General features: G+C 38.1%; 2 protein-coding genes and 1 long non-coding RNA gene across 18 annotated transcripts in view; 1 reads left to right on the top strand and 2 right to left on the bottom strand.

The window, feature by feature from the left end:
- The window catches only part of ECT2L (epithelial cell transforming 2 like), a 30,585-nt gene extending 21,874 nt beyond the window's left edge, over positions 1-8,711 (top strand). For both annotated transcript variants that reach the window (XM_083607637.1, XM_083607638.1), the window contains 6 exons: positions 1,024-1,097; positions 1,644-1,800; positions 2,667-2,732; positions 3,181-3,269; positions 3,950-4,122; positions 5,496-8,711. In XM_083607637.1, coding sequence (XP_083463763.1) covers positions 1,024-1,097; positions 1,644-1,800; positions 2,667-2,732; positions 3,181-3,269; positions 3,950-4,122; positions 5,496-5,635 — 699 coding nt within the window. In that variant the 3' untranslated portion in view covers positions 5,636-8,711. The remainder of the gene's footprint in view (positions 1-1,023; positions 1,098-1,643; positions 1,801-2,666; positions 2,733-3,180; positions 3,270-3,949; positions 4,123-5,495) is intronic.
- On the bottom strand, positions 5-5,486 carry LOC310760012. The gene is made up of 3 exons (XR_014546682.1): positions 4,239-5,486; positions 4,058-4,139; positions 5-1,753 (listed from the first exon to the last, which is right to left on the bottom strand). It is a non-coding gene; the product is annotated as an uncharacterized lncRNA (long non-coding RNA).
- Positions 6,664-25,342, bottom strand: part of REPS1 (RALBP1 associated Eps domain containing 1) — a 35,891-nt gene continuing 17,212 nt past the window's right edge. For 2 of the 15 annotated variants that reach the window (XM_083607676.1, XM_083607687.1), the window contains exons 7-20: positions 25,016-25,079; positions 23,941-24,095; positions 22,845-22,981; positions 18,850-18,930; positions 17,095-17,182; positions 15,782-15,883; positions 15,057-15,129; positions 13,215-13,333; positions 12,429-12,493; positions 10,903-11,085; positions 10,431-10,526; positions 10,180-10,285; positions 8,443-8,548; positions 6,664-7,926 (exon numbers count right to left, since the gene is read on the bottom strand). In XM_083607676.1, coding sequence (XP_083463802.1) covers positions 8,469-8,548; positions 10,180-10,285; positions 10,431-10,526; positions 10,903-11,085; positions 12,429-12,493; positions 13,215-13,333; positions 15,057-15,129; positions 15,782-15,883; positions 17,095-17,182; positions 18,850-18,930; positions 22,845-22,981; positions 23,941-24,095; positions 25,016-25,079 — 1,349 coding nt within the window. In that variant the 3' untranslated portion in view covers positions 6,664-7,926; positions 8,443-8,468. Of the gene's footprint in view, positions 7,927-8,442; positions 8,549-10,136; positions 10,286-10,430; positions 10,527-10,902; positions 11,086-12,428; positions 12,494-13,214; positions 13,334-15,056; positions 15,130-15,781; positions 15,884-17,094; positions 17,183-18,849; positions 18,931-22,844; positions 22,982-23,940; positions 24,096-25,015; positions 25,080-25,342 lie in introns of all 15 variants that reach the window. The other 13 variants (XM_083607683.1, XM_083607680.1, XM_083607682.1 and 10 more) reach the window with 8 other exon arrangements.

Raw genomic sequence — 25,342 nt, forward strand, 5'->3', positions numbered from 1 at the left:
TTCATGACTCTCCTTCCACTGTAACATTTATTTTTTTAAACTGCCATGCTCACATATCTCCCTATCCAAAACAGCATCCAACAAATAGTAACTAAATATTAAAGTGCATTTAAATATCTTTGGGAAAGTATATTTATGCTATATTCTGTTAAAAGAAAAAGTAAAGCTTAGATCTCGTAAGCAAGTAATCGGTTATAAGAATGTTTGTTTATTAGAAATGAATGAGGTCTGAATTTTGAGTAAGTCCTGTTTTATTGTGATTTTAGTTCTTATTTTTATATTAATTGGTATATTTTCCATCATTAAAAATTAGATGCAATCAGGAAAACAATAAAGTTACCTTATGCAAACTGGATTACATGCCCGTATTTGTTTCACTGCTTTCTGCCCACCATGCCCTGTAGATAGTCTTAACATGATGCAATTTCCATGATGATCCTAGGCTGTGTTCTTCTACTGTATGATATAATGGGGTTGGGAATACTGGAGTGCAATAGCCCAGTAATCTGTGCACAAAGCATGTAATTTGGAAGTTCCCTTCCCACTCAGCCTTGTCAATCTGGCATCTCAGAGCCCTATCCTCCTGAGGATTTGTGTCACAACAGTTCAAGGTGCATCGTGGGAAAGGGCTTCACCAGCCTCAACTTTCAATATTGAAAGGGAAACTAAGTGTTGTACATTCTAACTTGCCTAAATTAGGCTTGTCCATTAATCTCAGTGGGTCTGCGTTGTGTAAAACTAACATTGATTAAACCCCAAAGCACAAGAGGTGTCTGCAGCTTCACAGCCTTACCAAAATGTCTTTGGGCTGCCCATATTTACTGAGCAGCTACTTGCCAGATGCTGACACCACTGTGAGCCGGAGTCTAAGGTTAAGTCTGCCTCAGTGCTGGAGGCAAAGGACAAGGTGTGCCACAGCAGCCCACAGAACTGGGTTATGGAAATGCTGCTGTTTGCTCCTTATTTGGTCCATAGTTTTATGGATTACATCACACTGATGGTCAAAACCTTTTGCTTTCACAGTGCAGGGAGACTATTCCAGTATTTCGTGCCTTTCTGAAGAGACATGACAAGACTGTTGCTACCACTATGAGAAGGTAAAGTCTTGTAGTTTAAAACAGGAAGGAGGACACTGCCAAAGCATGGGTGTTTTGTATATGCTAGAGGCAAAAATGGGCAGAGCAACATATGTACATTTTACCTTTGTGCAGTAGGCTAGTTACTATGTACACACTTGTCTCTATTCTCCATCTAGACAAGCAAAGAGTTCAAAGGTACATTCCAGCCATGCAAAAACACTGAGGGTGTGAAGCAGGGAGCATAAGGGATATGGCCTGAGGAGAGTTTTGAGTGCCCGATAGGGAGGGCTAGAGGGCTGCATTTTACCCCATGGCCTAAGGGTTCCCTGCCACCCGTTTCTTCAACGTAACTGTCCCTTCAAAAAGAGTGCAACCTCATCGAGAACAGGCAAACTGCTTACTTCCTGGACTTGTGAACCTCCTACCCACAGAACCTATGTCTTACCTGCTACACTAGGCCCCTAAGATATGGCTTGACATACCTTTGTTGGTCTTGGGACATGCAATGCAATTTGCTACTTTTCTAATTAAAGCATGGATTAAGTGCATCTATGTAACACGTAGCCTCCAAGAATTTCTGTTGTGCCCATCTAAGAGGATTGAAGAGTACGTCACGCTCCTGTATGCTCTGAGGCTTCACACTCCTCCAGAACACACTGACCGTGAAGAGCTGACTCCCGCAATTAAGCAAATGAAACAGTTCAAGGATTACTTAGATCAGGTTTGTCTACTACATTTGTTTTAGCATGACGATCTTGCAGGGATCACTAAGGCACTCAGTAGTAAGTTGAGATTGGGGAGAGCCAACATAATTCAAGTTTTGATTTTGGATTATTAATTATTATTATTATTATTATTATTATTATTATTATTATTATTATTATTATTATTATATACCACCCCTTATTCAAATATCACAGGGCAGTTCACAACATAAAAATACAAAATGAGAACACAAAATACATAATAAAAAAAGGACCAAAACAAACCAATAACCCCCTCCTGCAAACACATTTAAAAGGCCATAGAATTCAGCTCAAGGCCTGGTTATATAGAAATTTTTTCATCTGGCACCTAAAGGTATGTAATGAAGGCAGCAGGGGCAGATGGGGAACTTGTGGCTCCTCCAGATGCCGCTGGAGCTGCTGGGTTTTGGAGTCTTGAGGACATAAGTTTCCTCTCTCTGCCTTAAATGTTGCAAACAGGAATACAGGATATGTTGGAGGTTTTTTTATCCTGCCCTCCCTCCCAGAGAGGCTCAGGGAAGCAAACACTAAAATCGTAAATAATACAATTAAAAACATCCACACACCCTCACAACTAATTACTTCAAGGTTGCCAGGAAAAGCATCTTTCAGCCATCAAATGCCTGAGTAAACATTTATTTTTTAAAAAAGTTCCTCCAGAAAGTTAATGATGAGTAAGACAAGACACATCTCACCAGAGAGGGCATTTTGCAAATGGGGAGCTACCTATGGGAGCGCCCTTGAAGGATGTTTGGCTAAGAGCATTACAGATAAGATCTCTCCTTTCATCCTCATCCTTCAGAAGCTAACTCACCTTATGTTTACCACACTAAATTTCTAGCTAAAACTGAACGTTGGCAGAGATGATCAGATATTAACTACACAAAGACGCATCCAAGGATGTCCTGTAAGTACTTTGTATTGACAAACGTAGTGTGATATAGAGGAAATGCATGTATTTGCGTGGTAAAGGCAGAATAATTTGCCGTGGAGTAGGTTGTGCTTGTGAATAACAAAGGAAAAGTAACTACTTTGTAAAAGTAGTAGTTTCGTCAAAAATGAAGCACAAGATAAGTATTAAAAGAACACATGGCTATGGCATAGTGAACCCAAATGCATTTGGGAAGAGCTGATTCTAAGAGATAGAATATGCTGCATAGGCAATTTTTGTCTGTGAAACTGTGTGCCTTCGTGGATACAAAGCACATCATTGGGGTAAAGGGACATGTATAACCTTCCTCCCGATGTTTAACAGAAGTGTGTGATTTAACATACATCAGCAGCCGAGGACAACTAAACAAAAATAATCCAAATTTATCCAAATATTTTTAAATCTTTTCATGTTTAATCCACAGAAGTTACTGAAAGCCAATAGGTATCTAATTGCGATGCAAGATGTAGCCCAGCTAATCTGCTGCTCAGAGAGAGTCCATATGTCGTTCAGGTAAATAGATAAAATAATAGGAGGGTAGAGGAAGAAAAATGAGGGGTGCCTTTCAATGACTGGTTGCTAAATCTGTTTTGCATAGTTTATTATTTGTAGCTGAGGACTGTTATGTTTATGAATTGTTTGCACATGAATTATTCAGTTAATAAAGGAGAACCTACCGCTTAGATGCATTGATTTCTTTCTTTCTTTGCACAAAACTGGGTGAATTCTTTCCGCAGAAATGAACAGTGCTAATGATGAACTAACCGGCAATCAAGTCTAAGCTTTTGGGTGGGACAGGACACTCTGTGGTTAATGCCTTCTAATTACCTCTGGGTATTACTTTAATTGTATCAGTGGCCCAGAGATCATTCCTTCTAACAGAAAAAATATATATTTTTATTAGCCATTGGCTTATTGATTGATCCCCTAAGAAAGAGCCATTACTTTCAGGAATGTGTTGCAGGACAAGTTCTAATGCTTAAAACTGAAAAATTAGCAGAAAAATTAGCTTGAGACTTAAATAAGCACACTGAATTAAGAGTTACACTTTAACAAGTACAGGGTTACTGATTTTTTTTATTTTTTTTCCAATTAAACGTTTTCAAAAGCTTAATATACTACTGATTAATATCTGTGTTAGTTTCTCTGAAGTCTAACATGGAAGACTAATCCTTTGTTTTCAATTTTGGCAGGCTGTATGAGCACACCCATGATCTTAGCCTCTTCCTTTTCAACGATATACTTGTTATCTCACAGCGCAGCATCTCTTACAAGCCATTCGAACGCATCTCACATGTTACTCACCAATTCTTGGCAGTGGTAACGCTTCATCAACTCCTGGTTGAAGATATTCCAGATTCCAAATGTGAGTTTTCTCCTACCCTAAAATGATATAAACATGGCACAAAATCTGTTAGGATATTTTAAAAAAAAGTATTTCAAATTAAAATTGTAATATTGTAACAAAATGACTCCTCATACCAAATACTTAGCTAGCATTGCAGGGTCACCTGGATATTCTTGAGCTTCTGTTAAAATTAAAACCAGTTGCAATAGTTAGGGAAATAGAGGTTAATTTGTATCAAGTGCAGATGAGATGGTATTCTTTTTCTGCCAAAGCTGATTGCCTAACAGCAGGTGAATTCTGCAATAGGAGCTTGTGTTAATGACAGTTGCCCTCAGAAATCCATCATAGTTTTCTGGAGATGGAAAAAATCTATCATATGCTTCTTCTAGGAGATCCACAGAAGCTCCAGAATGCCTTTGCTGGAAAGTCTCCATTACTGTCTTAAGGCTTTCCAAGTGCTTGCTTACTTTAAAACCAAGAAAATAAATACCTAAGAATGTTGCATGGTGAGGTCCACAATCCGAATGCATGTTTAGGAAAGATAGCTGCTCAGTATCCTTAGATCCAAGGGGAAAGAACTATTATACCAGCAAGTATAGACAACAACTTTTCTGAATGCCTCGAAATCTGTGGAAGCTGCTGCTCCAGGCAAACTTCTCAAAACTCTGTGCAAGGACAGGATATTGCTCTTCTAACGGATGCTGAGCAGCCCCAGTAATCCCTATATTTAAAGGACAGAAGGGGCTAGCAAAATGATTAGGGGCTTAATTTTTTCTTAATAAGTGAACAGACCCTGGCTCACTGGTACAGCTGGTCTGGGAGATGGTGTTGGCTCCTCCTGCAGGAGGAAGGAAGTTTGCATGGCTCTGCCTGTGGACTATGGTTGGGGTCTCCATTCCAAAGGTGCTCTGTGCCCTCCAGGAGCCTCTGGTAAATTACCCTTCCATCAGAACAACTCAGGGCAATGCAAGAATACAAACTGTGTTAACACAGGTAACATAACAATGCCTGTCAGAAATAACACAGAATGCTGTAAATCTCCACATTATTCGCTGCAGTGGAAAGATGCATTTGCTGGTCAATGAATGATTCACTTTGAAAAACAAACCACTTTGTACAAACTTCCCTTTTTCAGTATCTGCATGCAGACTAAAACCAGGGGTGAGAAAAAGTGCAATACTAATTGAGTAGTGGAATAAGAAAGGTATTACTGAATGGTAACAAGGCCTGCTTTACAGGTCACCATTTCTGTAGGGAATGCAATGCATGGAACGCCATAAATGGGTCAAGCTTTCACCACTGCACATATTGCTACATGATCTTCTGTCTTAGGTTGAAAACTGATCCTCATTTATAATCTTTCAGAAATCAGATTATTATTATTTTTACAGATATCAAGAATGCTTTTCTTCTGCAAAGTCCCAGGTGTCAAATGATTTGTTCTACAGAGGACCATGACAAGTTTATATGGCTTTCTGCACTGCAAAGGGCAATTATCTGCAATATTGAAGATAATGTAAATTGTTCTTGAAATTTCCCAGCTTTATTTACTACCTCACCTTCCCGCCGCTTGTAACTGTCATGCAGCTCCGAAAAGAAAAAGGTAACTGTTCAGTGTCTACAACAGACATGGGGAAATCAGGCTGGCCAAGGGCCTCATTTGGCCAGTGAGGCTGTTTCCATGACACTTCATGTCATGGGTGATGTCTGGTGAGGGCCAAATGGACACAAAACTGCCAACACACAATCCGGAGCCTTAATAGTGCACTCCTGATTGCACCTTGGTAAGGGAAGCTTGCCAATAGCAAGCCAGCTGGGATTGCTTGTGCTACTGAGTTCCCCCCATTGAGAATTTTGTAGATAGTAGTACATCAGTAGAAAACAGAGCTGATAGGTGATGACTTCAAAGTTGCTGGGATCAGCTGTGTAGCTGCCCCTTGCAGAAAGTGGAGCTTGAAGTCAGCACTGATCAGATGATTGGTGGAAACTTCAAACCCTGTTTAGGCTTGAATTTTCCTCTGTAGCATGGGGGAAGCCAGAGATCCAGATGGCTAGACCTAGTTCCCTGCCCCTGTCTACAGTAAAGTACATTTGCTGTGACTTAGTATTTTTTCTTGCTGTACAGTAGATAGAAATTGTTAGTGTGTTGTTAGATGTCTATTAATGCATGTAGTTACAAACGTTTATTCTTTCTCACTCTTTGCTTTGAGTCTCTTTCCTGCTTTGACACATACCATGAATTTTTTATTTTGTTTGACTTTTCCCTAATGTTTGATTTAGGGTGATAAATCTCCCATATACACATGAGTGGACTTCCCTTTCTACTCAGCTCCACATGCTACCAAAATCTACTCTGGAGGGGAAGGGGAGGAATCCTGTTGTGTGAGTGTTAAGTTTGTTCTGCTGGCTGGGCAAGCCAATTGGCCAACATGGTGGCCAAAGTAGTCTTAGCATTATGGTTTCTTCACAACCAAATACTCAGTGCAAAATCCTATTTGCAGGCTCATGAAAAGCAACCTAATTCAGTGTGTTAAGCCAAACTAAAAGGATTCACCCAAGTTAAAATATTGTGCTGTTTTATTGGTGTAAAAATCACACAATTGCTAGTTCTGATTCTGCTGAGATACATCCATGCAGTTTAACATCTATGATCCCACAGCCAGAATAAGCCATTAAATAGAATATCTGCTGTTAGTCAGCATTAATGCAAATTTACATATGAGATCAAAAGGTGTGTATTATACAATATACAACAAATCCTAATACAGTACATCAACCTGAATAGCAGGATACACTCAGGAAACTGTGTTAATGAAGCCTGTCTGCAAGCCAGAAGAATAAGGCTTGGAGAGATGAAGCGAACCTTCTGAGGAACAAAAATAGTTTTCAGGGGACTGGGAAAGAAGAGTTGAGGTACTGACACATTTATTGACCATAGTGTGTTACAGTAAAGTCTGTTGGATGTGCCAGTTAATAAAAGGGTAAATGTGCAAAGCATGCAACTACGGGTGGTGTTCAGGAAATGTGCATGGCAGAGAGATCAACACCCAATCCTTTCACAGAAGGTATGCACTTACGTGCATGCTGAAAAATGACAGTCATGAATGGAAACATTGAAACAAATGTCAAGCTGTGGCCACATACAAAGTACATAAAGAGGAAAAGACAACCAAATGCATTTGGTATGGCAAGGTAGTATGAAAACAAAAAAAAGGAAATTTGTGGCACTTGGAAGGCGCAAGATGAATCAAAATGGCTGCCTGAAATTTCAGATGGGTTGCAAAGTGTGACTCGGGAAAGAAAAAACTGATGACCACAGCTGGTTAACCTTCTCTTACACAATCAAAAGAAAGGTGTGTAAAAGCATGTGCTTCTGTGTTTAAAAAGTAGATATCTGGGATGTTTTTTAGTCATGATCTTTGACATGAAATATAGAAAATTCATAAGGTAATCAAGTTCAGTTTGGGATCTAGGCCACTGAAGCTGTACAAACTTCGCTCCAAATTAAAAATGTGCCCTCCCAACAAAATGGGAAGGTTGGCAGTGCCAATATATAGAACATTCAAGGAAACAATTATTCCATTCTTTGTATTAAAATTATAAAAGTTACTTAAATACAACTGTGGACAGAGGACAAAACAATCACAAAAAAATGTTAAGAGTGCACTGAGCTGAACATATGGGTCTTTAATTAGGCCTTTTACCCAATTTCCCCTTTCAGAGTTAATTAATTCACAGTTAATGGCAATTGGCTTATAAGTGAGAGAAGGGTCGAAGCTGCTCCAGTTGAACTTCCAGCGAAATTCTCTCTTCAAGAACATCCTACAAAGGAAAGATTTGCCATTTATATAAAACAAATGAAGAGATATCACGATAAACAAACATACATTTAGTTGCAATGGTTACAGTAATCTTTACTATAGGCTAGCACAAATGTTTGTAATACGTTAAAACTCTATTACATCCTCAAAACTATGTAATAATTTTATATAAACAGCCATGGAGAATTCTTCTAAATCTAAATCAACTTATTTTCTGCTGTTTTTAAGGGGAGAAGTGTGCACATGTGTCTGGGGGCTGGGGGAGAAGACTAAAATAGCAGACACTTGGCTCATATCAGCAACCAAAACAAAAACCCTGCCTTTGCTTCATGAAGGAAGCTGCAGAATCGCCAAAAGATTGGGGTGGGGTGTGATCAGAAATATGGCCTATGTTGAAAGCTGGGATAAAAGGTTTTTTACTTTGGAAAACTTGAAGATTACGGCCTTCAAAAGGTAACCAATCAAAAGATTTGGTCAGAAAAAAGGTGTGTTTAATTTTTAAAAAAATGTCATTTACCTTTAATTGCTGCTGTAATTCACTATTCAGTCTGGCCAAAACGGTATTGGTCTCTTTATTGCGTCTGATTGATGCCTGAATAGCCTTCTTGTCCTTTCCCACCGATCTGAAGAGATAAGTTCATGAAACAACATTCAGAAAGTGCTTATTATTTGTAGACAAATGGCTCAAGAAAGTTGTTCTGAAATCAGTTAATTACTTTACTCAATGCCTTAGTTTCTTTAATGTATTATTTAGTTGCACGTCAATTAATAAAAATGTGAATTCTGGCATCCTTTCCTGTCAGTGGCCACAGCCTACAGAGCTACAACAAACGTTGCATGAACCTGGTGACACTTCCCAGGTTTTCCCTTGCATTGCATCTCAAAACTCCCTTTGAAGTTTCCTTGTGCTTCAAAGCTATTTGAAACTAAGGCAGTGCATACAAAGACTATGCTTTTATGCAGGTCCATGGCTTTCTTTACTAGCTTAGAATCAATTAGCATGTTTCCTGTACCGCAGGTTGAACTGAATTAAGCTGTCTTGCAAATTCAAGCTTGTATCCAGATTTGTACATTTCTTTCTGCCAAGCAACCCAGGCCTCACAAAAAGTGCTAATACTCAATTTGTGTGCAATGCATAACCATCTATTTAGTTTGCATAATATTCTATTTTATTTCTGAGCCAAAACAGCCATGCACACAAAAGGGGTGTCACTAGATCTGTAATATATGCCTCCTACAGTTTGCAGAGCTGTGCTGAGATGCTAGGTTTACAACAGCCCTGCACATGTAGTCCAATGTTAATACTGCAGGTCAAAGATGAAGCTGAGGCTGGTTTAAACTCCAAGTCAAAAATGCACCACACTTCTCATGATACAGCAAAGTTCCATCTACTTAAATTACCCCCTTAGAACACCTCCCAGGTCAAATGAAATACTCACTGCATACAGAAATCTCAGCCTTCACTGATTGCATAGAATTTAGTTGGACTTTTAAGCCTTCAAGAACTAAAACAACATTTTTTTTCACTTGATGCTTTCATGTTTTTCATTCCCATCAGCCATAGGCTCAGGAATCATACACATACCAGGGGTACATTGCAACCAACCTCTTTGCTGCAATGTAGCCACTGGTTTCTTCAATTGCTAAAACGCATGGCTTCTGAATATTTTTAGCATGGACTGGTTATGAAGCAAAGAGGGAAAAGAGAAGGACATGGTGACTAGCCTGGGAGTAGAACAATAAATAGCAGCCTTTGGGAAGGGAGAGGGATCTTTATAAGGAATTAAATCCAAAGCCCTTGGTCAGCAAAGTAGCCTCACTAGTCCCCCTTGGGTCTCTGACGAACATTGCAGAATGCTAAATTCTCTTGCTTAGTGAAAACCCATGAAACTGTCAAGTGCATGCAGCCATGTTTATAACAAGAGTGTGACAGACTGAATGGTACACCTAATATTGAAATTAGATTATTGATGCTATTTTAATAAATGCATGGAAAGACATTTCTTGCAGATTGTAACATAATGCAAAACGCTGTGCATCAGAGTTTTCTAAAACTCTATACTGTGTTTAGGATTCAAGTTTGTTCACAGTGGCTTTACTTAGCATTTCAATGGTTCAAATATCATAGATACTTTGCTACTAATGGCTATATTTTCTATTTAAAATGAAAATGCCTTGTTATCAGAGGTACTTATACACATCTTGGGTTACCTAGGAATAGATGGCTGTGAAGCAAGAACAGCAGCTATGACACCTGTTTTCTGTGTTTGCTCCTCAGCTTCCGGTCTCAGCTCATCTTCTGATTTTGGCCTTCTGCGTATAGGCTTTGGTGGCGGTGCCAGAGGCGTGGTACCTTTGCCCTGAAAGATTATAGAGGGTGTCTTAATACATGCAGCAATAAACTTCACCAGCACTCAGTTTTAATCATTACTAATGATTAGTTAATTAAAAACCCCAGTTCTCGTGTTGAGAAATACCTGTCCTCGTGTTGCACATTTTACATACCGTATTTGCAGGCGTACTAGAAACTGTTTTGTCTTCAAGTCTTCCATCACCTTTGGCAACTCTAAGAGGCCCAGCAGAATCAGGTGTTTTTTCTACCTGCAGACAGAAATAACTCAAAAATGCATCATGGCAAGCAATGATTCAAATAATCTTCAGGTTTGGGGATGGGTATGAGATCAGACACTTAAACTGAAGCCAAATCCACACTCTGGAAGCTCACATATAACTACTAAAAGTGAAGCCTTTAACAGCCTGATCACACTGAGAAGTACCAGAATCCTCAGAAACGCTATTGTATGAGGCTTTTATATTTCTTCAAGTGCCAGCTACACTCTTTCCCAGATAAAACAGATCTGGACACTATCAAGTGTCTACTGGGCAATGGCATTCAACATTACCACATGAATATAACTGGACAGCAATTAACAGATACTCAGATAATATAGCCAGAAGATATAATGTCTATGCTAACCTGCAAAACCTCTGGTTGTTTCTCAGTTTCATCATCCTCTTCTTCATTTACACCTGATGCAGCAAAAACCTCAAACTGGCTAAAATCTGCAAAGTTTGGCTGTTCTGGTATTTGCTGAGGTGAGGTACTTGTGTGTGCTATTAGACTTTCAGCATCTGATGAACGGTGAACATGAGCTCCAGCCTACAGGAAGAGAACCAATGTCACAGATTATGTTGGTACTTTTAAAAAGTTTACTAATGTAAAAACTCGCTCAGATAAGAAAGTTTGCTTGGATACTAACCAAGTAAACAGAGTTCTTTTCTGACCTAAATATTCAATGCATATTTGAATTAAGGCAAATATTTATAAGATGACAGGGGGAGACATTCCGGATAATTTGTCACCATGTATGTGACATATGTTTATTTTGCTAGTTGTTTTCTTCCATATAAACATATAAGAGAAAAACATTTTTTATATATATTTTATTGCTGTGGGTGCATGTAGACAATGATTCATGCCACTCAGTGTGACAACTTGGGTAGGGTGGAGAACAGGGGTAAAAGTTGTTAAGCTGCTCAGAAGCCACAGAGTGAGAGAGTCTGTTGGCACAGAGTGAGGCCATCATTGTCTCTCACACAAAGAGGTAGGAAAGGGGTGCCCCAGATGCAAACTGTGGTGGGAAGGTTATATGATTGTTTAATACTTATTACTATTAAAGTAATTATTAAAATCCTTTTTCCAGAATACCTGGAACATAATGTCCTGTGAAATACAAAAACATGACGGATGTAGATGAATAGAAACTAAGAATTCAATAAGTGACAGGTCCCTGCTTATGATTTCTAGATGACAATTCCCATAAAATGTTGACAGTATTACTACAAATAAAATCTAATTATGATGATATCCATAAATTAGCATATACGCTAGAGACCTTTCTTTTGTTTTCTGGCATGTTTGTGAAAGCAATACATTTCTACCATTCTCTCACAAAAGTATCTGTGCATTTAATTCCTCTCACCATTCTCAATTTATCGGTTATTTTTTCAGTGAGAGATATTTGCCATATCTTGTACCAAGATGTTAAATTTGCTCCTTTATTAAAGAAAGGTTTGTGATCAAGTCCAGGTTCATAAACAAATTCACTATGGCTAATTCTCGGATCTTTGTAATGTGTTGGTGGATGATTTTGTCAATTTTGCCAATCACCTCGTCCCAAAATGCCATTAGGTTATTTTACATGCCTGGATGTTCCATTTTCTTTAGCCAGATATTTGGTTAAACTGAAAATTGTCCTCACTGCAGCTTAGCTTACCCTGTTTTATGATGGAATTGTTCAGGATATTTATTGGACTTATTTTTATGGATTCTGTAGTTTTTGTTTATTATCATTTTCCTGTACATTTATTTCATTTCATTTTTCCCTGTTCTGAGATGGAACTATTCAATGAAGAGATTATTACAATATTATTAACAGAAATCGGTACCACCACTAAAAAGATGCAATTAATTTACAATTTCAACAGAAATCGAAGAATAACCTGTGTGGGTGGAGGTCTTGGAGGCACTGCAGGGGGGTAGGCAATCGCTCCAGTTTGCTGTTGACCTACAAGGCAGTAATATTTAGAAGAGAACACTAAATATGTTTTCAGCTGTGTTAACAACTTTTGGCTAAGTACTTTAAAACAAGCAGTTGTTTGGATGTAAGCAGGGTCAAGCGTCAGCAGTCACTTGCTGCTGTATTTTAATTGTTACATGGTTTAAGGGGCTCAGCAAGTTCCAAACCTAGGCCTTCGGGCAAGTTTACTGACTCAAAAAATTCCTACAGATTAGCCTATGTAATCTTGATCACGCAGAATGCAATCCTATGAACGCTTACTCAGCAGTAAACCCCACTGAACTTAAGGGGTCTCACTTATGAGCAAACATGTATAGGATGGCGTGCCTCAAGCAGAAAGAAGGAGAAAGTAAGGCACACTTCAACAAACTGGCTGCAGCTCCAGATGATTCCCACAAAAAATAGCGAGACAGGAGCTGACAGGAGAGAGATCTAAATCTTCAGGTAGGCTTTCTGCTGAAACATACTGTGAAAATTTCTCTTGTGTAACATGTTCCCATTAATAATTATATTTTAGGACACAATATTAACACCGTCCTCCACCCAAGATTGCAAACATGACCGAAACAAGCAACCTTTCCTCCCAAATGTCTCAACATCATGAGCATTCAGTACCATTCTAAACAGAAAGGAGAACTACCCAAGTGACCCTGAACTTAAGAAAGGATAAAATAAACTGACTTTATAAAAGAATCTGAACTATGCCCACCTGGAGTAATAGTGAAGGTTCTGTTCATATCTAAAGATGATGATCTTGAGTGCGAAGGGTGAGGCCTTGGTGGTGGTGGTGGTGGAGCTGTATTGTCGGGGGACGTCCCTGAATGTGATCTGAAAAACAATGGAACTACAGAAAGTCTATTGCAAACTGTAGTTCATGAGTCCCATATAGTCATCAGAACACAGCAACTGTTTCCTTACCAGTAAAATTTGCTCTTTAAGAAGGTGGACATCTAGACTTTAACTACTGAAGATAACTGAAAAGTACTGAGTTGTGATCTGCCAGCCATGATACAATGAAGATACCTGCACTTGTAGATTAAGATCAGCTAGATCTCAAAGTAGCTGTCTTATTACAAAAGAATTTCAGAAATAGACTGGAAAGAGAAGTTGCTGATTTGCAACTTATTACCAAACTTAAAACCATGGAGAGATCTGGTCTGAATAGAGACATTGGATTCTGATCTCATTATACATGAGAAAGCTATTTTTAGCCATCTTACCCCTTGCTTTTTCCTGTAAGCCCAATTGCAGTCACGGTCGTCAACAGGTTTACCACACCTATCAGCCAATCACCCATTCCTACCACCCTTCTGAGTAATACCCCTCCCCACCCTCTCACTATATATAAGGGTCTGGTGACTTCTGTTTCAGCGTATCTGAAGAAGCGTGCATGCACACGAAAGCTCATACCAATAACTAACTTAGTTGGTCTCTAAGGTGCTACTGGAAGGAATTTTTTCATTTTGTTTAGACTGGGGAAGTCACCTTGTTCAAATTATAGGGCCTGTTTTCTGCATGGATCTATCAAACCAGCTTGAAAATGGATAGCCTATTGTTTCCAGAGAACAATTTCTACTCTAAAATGAGACAAGCTCCTTTTTCACCAAAAGAATAGAAAGAATATAGTCATCCTTGTATAAATACTTAAGAATGTGTACATGTGGCAATACCGGGAAATAGTTTTATATCATTAGATCTTTCTGCATTCTGGAAAACTCAGCTCCACTGCCCTTGCAATTTACAGGTTTGCATCACAATGCTGGAAGCTAGAAGTTTGCTAAACAGCACACACACATATTTCCAATGTTCTAATAGCACCCTATGGATCATGGATCTGACCTGAGGGCTTTATGTTGCCCATCCTCACTTCAGGCTGCAGAATGGAGGAAAGGAAATCTTATTCTATGACTGACAAATAGACAGTTAAACAATGGTGGTAAGTGAATACAGCTTGCAGGAGTGCTTAAATTCTTTAAGAATATATTCTTGGAGCCAGGAAAAGACACAAGACAAAAACAGTTGTGTCAAGAGGCATTGTAGTCAATAATTATGTATAACAGAACACCACCACTGAATGAGACCATCACTGAAGCACCACCCTGCACCCTTTTTATTCTGGAACTCAGTGCACTTTTCTGTGAGTGTTTTAACACTAAGTGCTTGTTAAACTTATAGACTGCTATACCACCAAATAAACACTTAGGACAGGCATAGCCAAACTTGGCCCTCCAGATGTTTTGGGACTACAATTCTCATCATCCCTGACCACTGGTCCTGTTAGCTAGTGATGATGGGAGTTGTAGTCCCAAAACATCTGGAGAGCCAAGTTTGGGCATGCCTGACTTAGGAAGTGACGCAGCAGCTCTTATGTCAACACAAACACACACAAAAAGACCAATCAGGAAATTGACTCCTTCTAGAATTATGAATTTCTTTTAGAGATTACCAGGCTGTGTGTCTGAGGGGACAAATTGTGGAGTAGGAGCTGGGTACTTTACCCTTGGAAAGGAGTTGCTACTTTAACATCATTCATATTTAAGCATCTAATTACCTTTGTCTTGTTACAGTGCTTCCAATATGTTCTGGTTCAGAAGTAAAGGAATCTGAGCTGCTGTAACCATCTGCTGATATAAGAAAAAGAAAATCATACATTGCTTGTTGATTAATCATGTTTTGATTATTCCACAGAATAATCTTACAGAATAAAACTTACAAGTGACTTTTCTATAAATAAGGTATATTGGTCACAAGTGACTCAAAATTGATAAGCAAAACAAGTTTCCATACCAGAATCTTCCTACAATGGATCTGGCCTCTTCACATATATTAGATCATATCCCTTTACTCTGGAATAATCAACAATACCTACTAACCCATGGGTTTGTACTGCAAAAATGTACTTTACTATTTCCACTACTTTGACTGAAGATCTGAGAAATTATATAGGTCTGAATGGATTCCAACTGGCTAGCAGCTACCAGACACAATCCTTAAAGTATGTGTAAAGAGGTCTAAGAGGGCATCAGAGTGGCTAGAGTGTGTTAAAGAATAAGACTTCTCAATCCCCAACTCTGAAGGATGCTTCACATCCTTTTTCAAACACAAAATAAATGTGCATTTTAAAGGGTTTTCCACTGCACATAGATGGACAGGGTAGCTGCTGAATGTACTACTTCCCCAAATCTTGAACTTGGTATTGGGTTACAGTCATTTAACTATTTGCAGTGAAATGAAATAGGCTGGCACCCTACTAGGAAAGAAAACATTGATACTTGCCAACTGTATTTCCTCCTACAAATTTTGCAGATGAACTCATTTTACTTTCTTCTACAAGATCAGGTGATTTTACAAGTAAAGGACTCGTGGGATTTGTGTGATCTAAAAAGGAATAAAGTATATATTTAATTAGTAACAATAAGTTAGTCTACCTCTCTTCTTATGGCAAATTTCACCTAATGCTCAAAGTCTGACACCATAGTAATATGTCAAAATTAAAAATTTTGAACAACTAAGATCATAACTTGCATTTCTGGCCACACATGTGTATATGTGGATATCAACTCCCCTATCCATGTGCATCATATCACACACCAATCCCCAGGAACAGATTTTGGGGGAATGCAAAGGGAAGGGAAGACTGAAAAGCCAAATTACATGAACAGAATCTCTGTTCCTTTTAGAGAAAGAAAAAGCATTTTTTATTTTATTACTAGATTAATGGCCACTCATCAAAACATGCTTTTGAGTGGCTTACAAAAGAATAAATAATACACAATATTAAAATACAAGACAATAATTTTAAGAACATCAAAACTGCTCAAATGCAACATAAAATGGTATCATTCAAGTCTTTTATTTGTAGGGGTTTTAAAGTCTGTATTATAGAAAAATGGCATAAGAAGCCACAATTACATTTTTTTTTATTCAAGCACCCTCATTAATCCATGTACTTGTTGTCTGCATTGTCTTACTGTATTTTTATACTGCCACTTCTATATAGAGCTCTACTCAATGCCACCCCCCTTTGCAATTTTAGCTTCTCAACAAATGTGCAAGCTAAATCAGGCTAGAAAAGTGTGGCCTGGTTCAGATGCACATGAAAAAGACTTGATCCTGTCAACAACCTGCTCCCTTTTCCTCCTCAAGTAGGGTCCCTATACTGTGCTTAATTTTGACTATGAAAGCCAGATTCACAAACCACGGATTGAAGATGGTTTGTTTCAACAAGCTAGTTTTTCCCAATTCCAATGTAACAAATTGCAGATAGTCAAAACCAGAAGCTGAACCTTATGATCTCATGGCCATACCAGAGAAGAAGCTGGGGGAGCTGAGGAGCCCTAGCGTCATTCACACAATTAAATGTGGCTAATGAATCGCTTGTTTCTCGGTTTAGCATTTCATGTGAATGTGACATTGTAATAATGGAATAGAATAAAACTATTAATGGCTTCAAGAACCCCATAGTGACAATATCAATGGATACAAAAATGAATACATTGTTTGATAGGCTTTCAATAACTAATTATGTTTGTGAAAATTAATGTTTAGCTACGTAGAGGTTGTTCTAAAGTCACCACCTAACAACTTACCATTTCCAGTTCTTTTAAGTTCCATTTCTTGCAAATGAATTTTGCTTGGAGTCATTCTAATAGGAACAGGATGAACAATAGCAGTATCCTAAGACAAAGAGGTATAAATTGAACTTAGCTTAGTAAAATTAATTGGTCTAAAGTTGATAGCTTAATCAAAAGTTTCATTAAAAAGCTTGAATACTAAAATAAACTGTTTCAACTTTGTTGTGATACTCAAAACAGTACATGACAGCTCTTTCACTAGCAAAGTACATGGAAGCCTATCATTTGCTTATCTGCATTGGGCAAATCATCACTGAAGCAAAGCTTACTGGCTGCCCGTTAAACAAACACTTTAAGCAGTTTGCACACAATATTCTGCTTGCACAAGGTTATATGTGTTTCTAAATAAGTTGTTCAGGAGCTCATGTGCCTTAATTTGTAGCAATTTACACGGTGAAGTATATATGAAAGTATATAGTCACGGCACAGTGGCAGCTAGACCACATTGTGCTGCACACTGCTTCTGTTGTACAGCAGTACGTGTAACACAGGGCTGGTTAAGATTCTGCTGGATCAAGCCAAAGGTCCATCATCCTACTCGCACTATGGCCAGCCAGATGTCCATAAAAAACTGGCAAGCAGGATGCAAGTGCAACAGCCCTTCACTTCTGGCCCTCCAAGAAAAACTATGGATCTACAAAAGCTGTCATCCCACCCACTTGCTGCATTCCACCTGCCAAGATGCTTCACAGCCCACCCCACATTACCTACTGCTCAGCTTTTGCATTCGCAAAGAAAAAAGTCTGTGCCTTTAGTACCGTTTTTCTAAAACAGTATGACAAGTCACATGGGAGAATGCAGTTCTACTGAGGGAGACACTACAGCACACACTGATTTTCCTCTCATCAGATTTAACTTACCAACTACGGAAACTGCAGACAGCAAGAGAATATACAGGAGCCAGAGATGTTCCTTTCTAGTGCTTTGCTCTGGCAGTGTGGGAGTCATTCACAAAGCAGTGAATGAAGATTATGCACCATCACATGCCCAATACATGGCTCTCAGTGAGATGGGGTACATGAGGGCAGAGTATGTTTGTTAGAGGACCTGAAATTAAAAACTGCGAGAAACACCACACTATGGAGAATGAAGGATGTATATATGACTTGGGCAAACTGTCACATATGGGCCATTATACAGACAAGGAACGCCTGTTGCCTTGGTGTTGTCCATAGAGGACAGTGGTTGTGTTCATGAAAGCAGTGGCATGTACTTAGGAGAAGTAGAAAAATGAAGATTAGCAAATGCTATTACATGGTATCTATAAAAAAGGGCTTTATGTGTGGGCTTTGGGGTGAAAGGACTGGATCTGCATGTGACTTTGGCTGTCCTTGTTCAAACTGGTCTTTGGCAAGTTACCATACTTATTTTCTAATTTCAATCCTGTTTTTCAGCACAAGGCAGCTAAAAAGTGTCACAGCCATAATGAATAAGAATTTCAACACACTCTGTACACTGAAGATACTTCAAAAAAAATGAACAGACTGCATTTTATTTCTTGAACTCATAAAATGTTCTATAATTAAACTTGAATCATACTGCATACATATGATTCCTCCAATAAATTTTAAAGCAGATAAAATTTATGACTTCTGCCACCATTTCCCACCAAGCTTTGTAGAATCATGCATTAACAGGCAAGATACAATTAATGAAAATTCAGAGTTAATAAAATTAATTTCAAACAAGCAAGCTAAGTGATTGACTTACAGGATCAGCTGGTGCAATGTTAGAATCAAATTGGGTCAGAGTTTGTGAGCTTGAGGAGCGTTCGCTAAATGTCTCCCACTGCTGAACAGACAGAGGAGAGACAAGTCAGCATGAGAGATGGAGTAAAGGTTTCCTGGAGAAGATTTAAGGTAGTTCAGAGGTTGCAATGGCAGTTGTTTTATTTGCAAAAACTGTCAACACACACATTTTTAAAAATGTATTTTGAGCTTCATCCTTTCGGCTTCTCAATGCTACCAAGAAGTTAACTGTTAAATATTGCATAGGGTATGAGCAAATCAAGAGATTTCCCTTCTGTGAAAGTAAGTGTATATGTTTTAACAACAAAATCAAGCTACTGACAATGGAAACCTCTTATAATGTCTGATCATGCTGCATCTGTAACTACAGTGGGCAGCATTTAGCTAACATATCCATGTCAGTGCAATGATTTCCACTTGGGCAATGGGAATTCCCTCCCCCTTCCCCATCCCATGCCACCCTAAAAATTTCAACAGAAGGTTGGGAAATGTGGGGGGCAAGTTGGTGGAGGGATGGGGGAGAATGTTTCATTGCACAAACAAAAATCCTTGCACTGATGGAATATTCACATAGTGCTACTTACTTTCGATACAACCCTGTGTACTCCAATTTTTCCTGGATTTTTGTATTAATTTTCACCTCAAAATGAATCAGGAATAAAAGCTACAGATAACACATTTACAAAATTACCAACAACTTGCCAATGCAATCCCTGAAGCAATCCTCAAAAATGTTTCTAATCGGAGTACATTTTATACCAGTGTAGAAATATTTAATTTATAATTGAAACAATGCTAAGGATTAGAAGTTCAAACTCGGTAAATCAACAGGGAAGTCCACCTTGGCAATCATTTCAACAAGATACAGGACATGCTCTGGCATAATACACAACTGCCAAGTCAGTTTTTCATGCTAAGAAAAGGGAAAAAAAGACATGGACACAATAGCAATAACCAGGCATCAAAGAAATTAAGATTTGATCTAGGATTTGAAAGGCAGATTACGTCGTAGAAGATCAGTGTTAATGTATCTCACATTAGTGGAATGGTGAGTAACTTATTAGTCAAACCAAAACACTTCAGCAACCTCTTTCAGGTGGTCTTTATATCTTTTCCCAGTAATATGGGCCCACTTATCTATAAACAGCTGCTCAGGGATAAACAGATCACATGTGGCTGGGAAAATGTATAAGGGGCACATGAAATAATTAATACGCATTGATTTGCCATACATATTGCTTAGCTCTGAAAATCAAAAACTTCCTATCATAAGAAATAATATTTCCAGATACAGAAATATTATGGTCCATTTAGAAAAACATACTTCATGAAAACTTGTATACCCTAAGAATATGAATGTTAGATATAATAATCCATTATAACTAGACATGTTTCCTCAAAAGCAGTTCCCCTGCTTTTGGGCTGTTTTTGGGCCACATGAATGCATGTGGGCTGTTTGTGATACGGCATGGAGATTAGAAGTTCCCACCAGGCCAGCAGAATTCATTGGAATGAACCTTAAGCAGCTGTTTAGATTCTACCCAAGATAATGCCTGATGTATCAGGGATTTAAATCTTAATGCTTTCTGTTGATGGCTGCTAAATGCCACATCATCATCCTGCTTGTGACGTATGTCAGTACCTGGCAATCAAATCAGGAACCTAAAAAACAACAAACAGAATGTTTCCTACCTAAGAAGAGAAATCTAGTGGGGAGCTCTGTTACTTGAATTACCTGTGGGGCCACTTCTGTCACTCATCATCATCCCTTGTTGACCCTGGTTCTGGATATTGTACTGACTTCCAGTATGTACAGTATTACATTTTCAGGCCCTAACCCTGTCTGATACTGGTGATACTTGTAGAGTAACAATTAATAAGTTCTGGTCATTAACTGCTACACCTTTTTAAGTGGACAATAAAATAGTTTATAAAGGAACATTAAATTGTAATGTTACTGAAAATATTCTCACACTGCTTCAACTTGCTTTGCTAGATGTTTTAGAGCATTGTATTTCACAACAATTTGATCTAGTTAAATGAAGAGTAAGTTACTGCGCATTATGAATTATAAGTGAGACAGTAGCACAATCTGTTATCCTAAAAATGCCAGACAGATTAGCATGTTGGACAGTAGATATATTTTAAATAAAATAAAAAGTAAATCAATTTGACAACCCTAGAGGCAGTTCCAAAATGAAGAATCAAGACTCCTCAAGAAGACCTAACTGTTAAAAACAGTGTAAGAATTTGACATAAGTTAACTTTCTAAGTAGGTAGGTGAGTGTGGGGATGACAGCATCTTTAAATACAATCTCCACATAACCCCCCAACAAACCAAACAATTCAAAGAAAGGCAAGTGAAATCGTAATCTGAAAATTGGATAGGTTTCCCAAATAAGCAAAACAATGCAAAAGTTCATTCCAAGAAGATTAAACATGATTTAGCAAGTATTTGAACCAGATACGTTTGTCCATAAAAACTCAACTGGCCTCAAGCCTGCCATGAAATGCAAACATGTTGAATTTCCTACATAATTGTTTACACTTTGATTTGGCAGTATATAGGATTAATAATTCAAAAGAATCAGAGTGCTAAATGCTGTCCTAGAACTTTTGGAAATATAACCCAATACACATTAGTCTTAGTAGTATTTGTCAAGCATTCTGTATTACTTTCAGTTAAAAAAAATACACTATCCCTTTTTTGTTGGTTTTCTCATTCACATACCTCTGATCTCTTGATTACAAGGCAACACCTTTCAATTCATTTTCTTATAGTATATCAATTGTGTGAAATAAATAACTAAATAAAAATCATATGCCTGGGTATTTTTACTCATTCCTCACCTCTAGGCTTCTAACTTCGGAGGAACCTTGACATGCCAATTACTATTGGATGCCTGAAGATTTACATATACAACAATTTAGGAATTGCCCTGTAGGTTCCAACCAAGAAAGTAGTTTAGGGTCTGCTGGAACAACAGGAGCCTCTGAAAACTCACAACTGCAGTGTGAAAATAACGGCCATCTCTAGTTTGACACCAGTAACTTGCAGTCACGAGGCATACTACCTCACATACATTCCAAAAGCAACTATTTTGCCTAATAGCCATTAAGACATCTACCCGTCCAGTAATATGGCAACTCTTTAAAAATTTCACCTGTTATTGTTAATTATTACCCTTTGCAATAAGCAATGCCATAATTATGCATACTAGGCAAATCAATAGTAATTTTTGGCCCTTCTTTGAATCAAAATTTCCCTATAATTATGCTTATTAATTGAGCCAGCATAGCATAGTAAATGGTAACTGATATTTCTGCTGTTAGAATATGTATTTCTTACCTAGTGGATTTTACTCAAGTCTCCTAAATGTTATATAATTACTCATCTCCTTACTATGTGATGGGAGGGCATTCTATAGGGTGGGTGCCACTACCGAGAAGGCCCTCTGCCTGGCTCCCTGTAGCTTTACTTCTCGCAGCCTAAACAGCAGCCTGGCTTACAACAGATCTTGACAGTGCAAAACTTGCCTATGCTTTCAGGACGTTCAGGAGGATAGTTTGGAGAACTTGAGATCCTCCTGAAAGACCTGTTCCAATCTTGGTCTTCTGCACAGGCAATGTTACTGTCAAGAAATTATGCCACCGAGGTAACAATAGGCCTAACGCTGAGTAGAAGACATATCACCGATGGAACAGTCCACCTTTCATGATTACGAGTAAGTATAGATTAATAATTAAATGTTTGAGCACCTATTGACAATCTCAAAATATACCCTTATGTATTATGGCTTAGGATCAAGGCCATATATTTCTGCTCAGTTTATGCAGTGAACACTCAAAATGAGGTACATAAGCCAGCTTTTATGGCACAGTGGCATCTAGTTCATATTGTGCCATACATTAGATTTTAAAATAAGAAACTTTCAAAGTAAGATACTGTTTGCTAACCTCACTGCTTTGATTCAGCTCAGGCCATGTTTGATTTAGTGATGGCATTGACGGTGATTTGCTTGGAGGTGCTTCTGCTGGTGAACTTGCATAACCTACCTCACCAGACTGATCCCCTGCTTCTGAAACAGGAACCACTATGAAAGTCAAGCACAATTGTGTGTTAACGTCTTAATTAGGTTTCAATTCAAAGCTTTACTAACCATAATTTGTTCTGTGTATCAATCAATACAGAAGCTTGCTTGTAACGCAAGGTTATCTATGCACATTACAAAATATATACACTGCAGCAGTGATAATTTAAAAATTACAGGGCTCAAGGAATGTAACAGTATTCTATTTTAAAAGGTTTTTCTAGCAACACTCTTGCAATTTAAATTAATAAGACAGATACTGAAATAAGCTTGAAAACGGGATTTACAAACTGGAGAAAGTTCCAATCTCTCTTCTCCTACAGAGGTTGGGAGAGGTGCTAGAGTCTCTATTAGTAATAGACCCTCATGGAAATTCTATTCCAAAAGGTCCCAACCTTCAAGGGCAGCCCTTGGGATATCAGCAATCATACTAAAGTCTCAGACAGGAACATTAATATAATTTTCATTAACTTATTTGTGGAATCATAGGGATTTCATATATTGCTTTTGGGTACATGAGTTTGCTAAGATCAAACACCCTCGAATCTGTTTACTTATAGTTTCCAAAGAACAGAGCTGTCTGTCCTTGACTACAAAAATGTAGTTGCTAGCTTGAGGCATCATACTGCAAGTTCAGTCCATTCTAACTTTTCTCACCATCTCTCACCACATTTTCAATCGTGACTCTAAAACCGTGACTCACAATACACAAAACCACCCCAAGAATAAGAAATTGCTTCCTTATTAACAGGCCTTTGTGTTGCACTCAGCTAAATTTTACTCAGTGCAGACCCACTGAAATGAATGATCATGACTAGTTTAAGTCCATTAATTTCAATGAATCTACTCTGAGTCAACCTTAAATTAGTACAATTTACACTGTAAATTTAATGTTGCCTAATGGCATCCTACTTTTAACAGTAGTTTTAAAGGAACAAAACTCTACAGAAGAAATGAAATACCTGCTGAGTCCTCCAAATCAATCAGTTTGGGCATTAAACTTTCAGGCAGTTTCTCAGGCAAGTCATAGCCATTCTTCCTAGCAACTACTAGATGGAAAGCAGCACAGAATTCATCCAGTGTTAATGCACCATCTTTATCAAAATCCGACAGCTCCCTGAAAAGGCGAGGGAAAGTATTACTTCTAAACTATGTTTCTATTGAACTTCACTTTTACTGAGAAAGCTTTAAGCTCACATCACACAGTCTGGCACTCTGCTTCTAAAACGAGGTCAAAGTTCAGCAATTTCACCTTCCCACTACGGTCCACTATGCTTCCTGAATATCTGCTCCAGAAAACTGGAGTACCATAGGTAATAGCATGGGTGGTCGGCACAAGGGACTAGAGGGGAAGGTGGAATTGGCAAAAATCACTTCTTCCCATTTCAGCCAATGGGAGCCTTCTGTTACAAAAAAGAAAGAGCGAGCAACATGGGATCAAAGATACTACATACAATGTTGCTGAATCAAATGTTTGGCTGCTATTCTATACAAGAAAAGTGAGTTTATTGAGAGGTGGGTTAAGCCTAGACTTCTTAAATGTCCTTTTAAGTAAAACATGAGGAATCATTCAAAATATTTGAATGCAAATTATCTGCAAAGTATCGGTTCAGCTGAGCTACCCCTTGGGAAGCTGTTAAGTGTTCACCTTCTGTTCACTGGTATATTGCCTTGCTGAAACTTATCATGATATTATTTCAATATGGTATTCAGCAATATGGCGATTTATAGCACAGCCATATTACAAAAGGGAAGCTTTATTTCAAAATTAGGTCAGATGAAAGTTTATTATTTGATTTAACTTCTAACTGTTCAAGCCTACACATCTACTCAGATGTAAGCAAACAAGTTCAGTGATACCGCCTGCCAAGTATGCATGTATAGGATTGCAGCAAAAGTTACACTGACAGTGCAGGGGATATGTTTTAATGTAAATTATGAAACATAATTTAAATGCTGGGCATTTCAGCTCCACAACCAAAGAAATGTGATTTGAAACAAAGGAACTTCCCCAACCTAGCTATATTTCACACTTACCAAATGTGCGAAAGTTCAAGAATAGGAAGTTTTGATTTTGTAAAAAATTCTTTAGCTGCAGAACCTGAAATATTAAAACAATGACGTTTAACTTTGATTCTAAAATTATAACTTGGAAGGATTATAAGTGTATTGCAGGAAAAAAATATAAGTGTATTGCAGAAACACTGAAAATAGTGAGGTTCTAAAGAGATTTCTATCTTCTAACGTTAGCTTTAAAAATTATCTGGAATCATACTGTATGCAATAATATAATTGTAGCACTCATCACAAAACTATAATGGCATATAAATGGTATATAAAGTCCAAGAAAATACGAGGTTGGTG

This window comes from Podarcis filfolensis, assembly GCF_964270895.1.
Source record: "Podarcis filfolensis genome assembly, chromosome: 3".
NCBI classification, from domain to species: domain Eukaryota; kingdom Metazoa; phylum Chordata; class Lepidosauria; order Squamata; family Lacertidae; genus Podarcis; species Podarcis filfolensis.